We start from the raw sequence: 5,408 nt of genomic DNA on the forward strand, positions 1-5,408 counted from the left end.
TGAGTTTTGGGATAAGAAACTAATATTAATGATGAAAGACTTCTTGAAAGAGTAAACTATATGATGAAAGGAATCCATCTGCTATCCTCTGAAGAGATGATTAAGGAAAGCCTTCACATTTGACTATATGTAACTTAAAGCAAACCACAACAGCAAACCACAATCTTGAACTTGAAAGTAAGAGCGATATAACTGAAGTGTGTTTTTGTAATTGTAATTGCCTTTGTGGGAACTTGTAATGATATATTTAAAAAAGTAACTGAGAAACTATTACTTTGCAGAATAATAATTTGGTCAACCACAGATCATTATCATGAAAGAAATATTACATTAGTATACATTTCTCATAATTTTTTTCTAATATCAGTTTATTGGAGTGTTGAAAGCATAAGTCATTGAAAAGCTATACTATATGGGTGAACTAATCTCTAAAAAGCATCCTTAGCTAAGCAGCAACTCAGAATAAGTTAATTTATTTCAAAGAGAAATAATCTGTTTTTGGTTGACTGATATGCCTGGTACTGGTTTCCATCTCAGATCGGATTCAGTTGAACATTTACCCTAGGGATTTATTCTGTGCTTCATACCTTATGTATTTTACTCCTCAATGTCTGGCAGTGTGTAAGGGAAAGTATTTCTGTTTGTAGCTAGACCTATGGCATTGACCTAAGACAACTCTTCCAACAAGAAGAGTTCAGACATGACCCTGAGAAATATAAAATGGGGGAACAGGGGTGTTAGAGAAAGTAAAGAGGTCAATGCTTACCTATGAACTGAATAATCTATGAGTGAAATCCTACTATATGGACTGCCCATACCTGCTGCATTTCTCTGTCTCTGTGTAAAATAAATAAATACAAAATAGGAGCAGATCCTGGAAATAGTTTCAGAGACCCAAAGTGACTGCACCGCCTGCTGCGAAACTGGAGCGTGCCCTTAAAGATTGGGCTTGCAAGCCAAGATAATGAAGGGAGTCTGTTGAATTCAAGAGGAAACAAATAAAAGTTAATCTTCCTCTGTAGAGCACAGAGCAGAGGCCAGATTCATAGCAAACACAATGCATTATTACTGTACCCAGGAAATCAAGAATTCAACAGGAGGGGAGGGGGGAGGGAGATAAAATTAGCCGTTCATGGTCATAGGCTCAAGTTTTTAATAATTATATTACTGATTACACCAAGGTCTGGGGCTTCATTTCCATTCCCTCTACTATACCAACCAGTGTGAGTCAGTGACACATCCCCCAGTGTGTAGCAATGGATCTATACCAGTTGGAAAAGGCTAGATGGATCTATATTTAACCTGCATTTGTTAATGTGTTTGTTTCTTAACGGGGGATCGTGATGCTGTCTTAGATCATAAAAGAGGAAGGTATTTTTATTCACTAAAATGCTTGTAATGGTACTTGAAAATCATGTGCATTTGCCTGAAGCAACCGTCGCTTAATGCTTTAAAAAGAGCGATTGTGATTACATTCAAGACACTATAACGCATTAGCACTTAAATGATCCGAGCTATAGGAACGGAAGATTAGGAGGGTCGTGTCATTTTGGCAGATCGATACATTTTATTATCCAGGTCAGCCATCAGTAAGTTGCTTATTTATTATAACAGAGTAAATATATGGTTTTGGTTGTAAGTAAAGCTGAAAATAGTGTCTTTATGCGTTTGCATGCGTGTGATTTGACATTAAATTAAAATACAGTTATTTAATGTAATAATTAATGTGTCACAATTTACTTTTGCATCAGGGGACAACAAGGGAAAACCATGGGGATGGCCTATGTACGTTGACTGTTGAATACACGGTAGCTTCAAGAATGCGCATCCAGATGTTTTAAATGCAGACTTGCTGTTCAGGCATTAATGCGATTATGTTAAAAGGGGGGGGATATTAACAAAGCAGTCCCAGCCCACATTCTCAGGTTGAAGGCAGTTTATATTAGCATACCTATTGTAGTGTAGGAGTGAGGTGACAAAGCAAGTACTTTCCGTTTAAATGGGTCTGAACTGAGTAGAAATGTCTTTTGTGTTGCAGAAAGCGCATTCCCATCCCCCACTCTATTCCCGTCCACAAAGGGCAGATTTGTCTTTAAGATGAGCACCCCTGGAAAATATGGAAACTGCACGTCTGCAGATCTCCCCCCTAAATCAAAAGAATGGAAAGCATTGGATGTCACCATGTCTAAAAGACAACAATGTATGCATTTTTAATTGCACAATAAAAAAAAAACATACACTGCGCATTGTAGGACATGCACCATGGACTTTACATGGACAAACAGTATTGATGAAAAGAAATCTACAATTGCATTCAAGACCTCAGTTTAAACATACACACATATAGCCTACACGTCTTCGCTGTAAAGAATTGCATGAAGTTGAAGTGCACCCAAATATTCCCCATGTCCACGGTCAAACAAAGAACACTGGATACTCTGTGCTCAAATGTGTGCGGAAAGTGTGTTTTCTGCTCTTGGGTTAATGTTTCTTAAAGATCAGATGCTTTGCGAAATGTGTAGCCAGCTGTCAAATAGTGTAAACATCCCGAGGAAATGAAGACTGTTTGAAATCCACAATTACCTGTAACTTGTCCCAGCAGCTGAATGGGGGGGCAGGGGGGTGTAAGAATATTCGTGTCATTTGCGGGGAATTTGTCTGGCTCTGTTAATCGGTGCTTTCATTTGCCTCATTGTATCATTTTTTGTATCCATTCTTTTCTATATGAGCCCGTCTATACCTAAAGAGCAGGAGGACCTGTAACAATGAGCACATGTTCGGGCATGCTCCCGGCGCAGAGCTGTAGCACTGGGCAACATGCTGATGTTGTGTATTCATTGCAGAAGCATCTTTGGTGATAATGTGCAAGACAGCAGCTACTAGACCACACGTCACTAATTAAACGATTCTGACTGATTCGGAGGTTGTTCATGCATAAGACAAAGAAACTCCACTCCATGTGCTCTTGACAGGGAATTGTGCATGTATTTATAAACGCAATTCCTTATCAAGAGCAAACGAACCTGTCTGACGAATTGTGTAAGGTAAACATTTCTTAATTTCAAAACAGGCATGTCCTATCACATAGATTTCCTTTTTTTTTTTTCTTCCTGCGATTCACACAATTTACCCAGCTTTTAGGAACCGGGATAAACTCTTTAGATTGAAGTGTACCTTTTAAAATGTGTGTATATATGCATACTGCGGAAATAATGTTATATAAACTTGTAGTTGCACAATTTAGTTTTAATACTATTACATTTAAGTGTGAGGGGGTTTCATTTTTTTTTTTTTTTAATGCAAAGGATTGACAGTTTTTCTCGGGGATACATTATCTCACTTTCATCCAAAAGTCAAATAACATTACAACCCCGATGCTGCACACCACTACAGAATGAGAGGTACAAACAACTGTCTTGCTTTTTATTGTTTCGGGAGACAACAAAGAGAGGAGTTTGCCTCAGGGGTCAAGCATGTTGGTCCCGCCCACAGCACTGTGTCCAGCGAATCAGCTGAGAGTTATGCAAATACCAGCAGCATTCGCACCGTCCCTTCCCAGCCGTGACGTAATCCGCGCATATCCCCCAGTAGAGCCGTCTGGCTGCAGCAAGTCAGACAGAGAACAGAAAAGCGCCGAGTGAGCTGGGGAGGGGCTCCTTTAAGGAACGTTGCCATCGCCGGCATTCCAGCATTCTAGAACTCCGGGTCCGCGTTCTAACTGTGCCGTACAAATCTGGGAGCCGGTTTCAGAGACAGTCCGCGTTGGCCCGATGCACTGATTACTGACTGCAGAGAAGGAGAAGCACTGATTTTGCACCACTGGCTTAAAAAAATACCCAATCCCCCCCCTCTCTCTCTTCCCTTACCAGTCCTGCCCTCCTTCCTTAGTTTTTTTTTCCCCTTTGTCTGATCTTCCTGATCCCGGAGACTGCGAGATATCAAAGATGCCCAGCTCGCTTTTTGCCGACATGGAGCGGAATGGGAGCCACCAAGGGGATACCCTGGATGACCAAAGAGCCTTACAGATCGCACTAGACCAGCTCTCTTTGCTCGGGTTGGACAACGATGACAATTCCATCTACGACAACGAGCCGAGGAAAAAGAGCGTGAACATGACTGAGTGTGTGCCAGTTCCCAGTTCCGAGCATGTAGCCGAAATTGTGGGCAGGCAAGGTGCGTATGTTCTAACTTTCATTGTGGTCTCTGTTCAGCCTTATTGTTAGTCTGCTACAGAAGCTGACATGTGGCACGTCAGTGCAGTTGAGAACTGGGTCCAATTAGTTGATCCATAGGCAGGATCAGTTGTTCTTCCTCACCGCACTGCAACTAGCCAGTCCTCTTCTGCACTAGTAGACAAAGGGAACTAGAGAAATACTTGCAGAATCGCACCACAGAAGGAGCTATTGATAGTGAGATGAAATGCAATCTAGAGTCCGCATTCCTTTGTCATATTGTATCGTATCGTTCTCTATCTATATATTTATATAATATCGCTTGAGTGGGTTTTTAACTGCTTCATTTAGTTCTGAAAACACCCAGCGCTTAGGTTTGAGGATATGCAGTGCATCTTTTCCAGGCTGAATAGGCTACTTTTTTTTTTTTTTTTTTTTTTACACGTTTTACCCAAAAATGCATTGCAATCCAAATATTTAATACTGTAACCTGACAGAAGGGCATGTCCAAAGCCTCCGCTCACATGGATATTTAAGCTTTGTAAAAATAAGTGTGCTAGTTTGTGAGCTCTACCTGGATGCTGCATATATTTGTCTGTCAGCTATTTTGGGAGAGCAGCAGATGAATTGAATGGCTGGGTGTCAGGATGCAGGAGCATGTGGTATTAATTTATCCACTGCGAATGGGAATGTAAGCCTCAATGTAGTTCTATGCATCAACCACTCACACGTACTGTAGATTTGTGTTTTTTTTTAAATACAAGTATTTAATCTTTTGTTCCCCCCCCCCTTCTTTATAGGTTGCAAAATCAAAGCCCTGCGAGCAAAGACCAACACCTATATCAAGACTCCAGTGCGTGGGGAGGAACCAGTCTTTGTTGTGACCGGTAGAAGGGAAGATGTAGCAATGGCCAGGAGGGAAATCATCTCGGCAGCTGAGCATTTCTCAATGATCCGAGCCTCCAGGAACAAAAACACCAGCTTGAATGGAAGTGGTACTGTGCCTGGACCGCCCAACCTTCCTGGGCAGACCACCATTCAGGTGCGGGTGCCCTACAGAGTAGTTGGGTTGGTGGTGGGTCCGAAGGGAGCGACCATCAAGCGTATCCAGCAGCAGACGCACACCTACATTGTCACACCCAGCCGGGACAAGGAGCCAGTCTTCGAGGTCACGGGCATGCCTGAGAATGTGGACCGAGCCAGGGAAGAGATTGAAGCACACATCGCCATGCGCAC

The 5,408-nt window shown here is 41.9% G+C and overlaps 1 protein-coding gene across 1 annotated transcript in view; it reads left to right on the plus strand.

The window, feature by feature from the left end:
* The first annotated feature begins 3,579 nt into the window (after positions 1 to 3,579).
* mex3b (mex-3 RNA binding family member B) overlaps positions 3,580 to 5,408 on the plus strand; it is a 4,211-nt gene continuing 2,382 nt past the window's right edge. The window contains exons 1-2 of the mRNA XM_066701491.1: positions 3,580 to 4,173; positions 4,973 to 5,408. The exon at positions 4,973 to 5,408 is cut by the window's right edge and continues 2,382 nt beyond it. Of these exons, the coding sequence (XP_066557588.1) occupies positions 3,945 to 4,173; positions 4,973 to 5,408 (665 nt within the window). The 5' untranslated portion in view covers positions 3,580 to 3,944. The remainder of the gene's footprint in view (positions 4,174 to 4,972) is intronic.

This window comes from Amia ocellicauda, chromosome 4, assembly GCF_036373705.1.
Source record: "Amia ocellicauda isolate fAmiCal2 chromosome 4, fAmiCal2.hap1, whole genome shotgun sequence".
NCBI classification, from domain to species: Eukaryota; Metazoa; Chordata; class Actinopteri; order Amiiformes; family Amiidae; genus Amia; species Amia ocellicauda.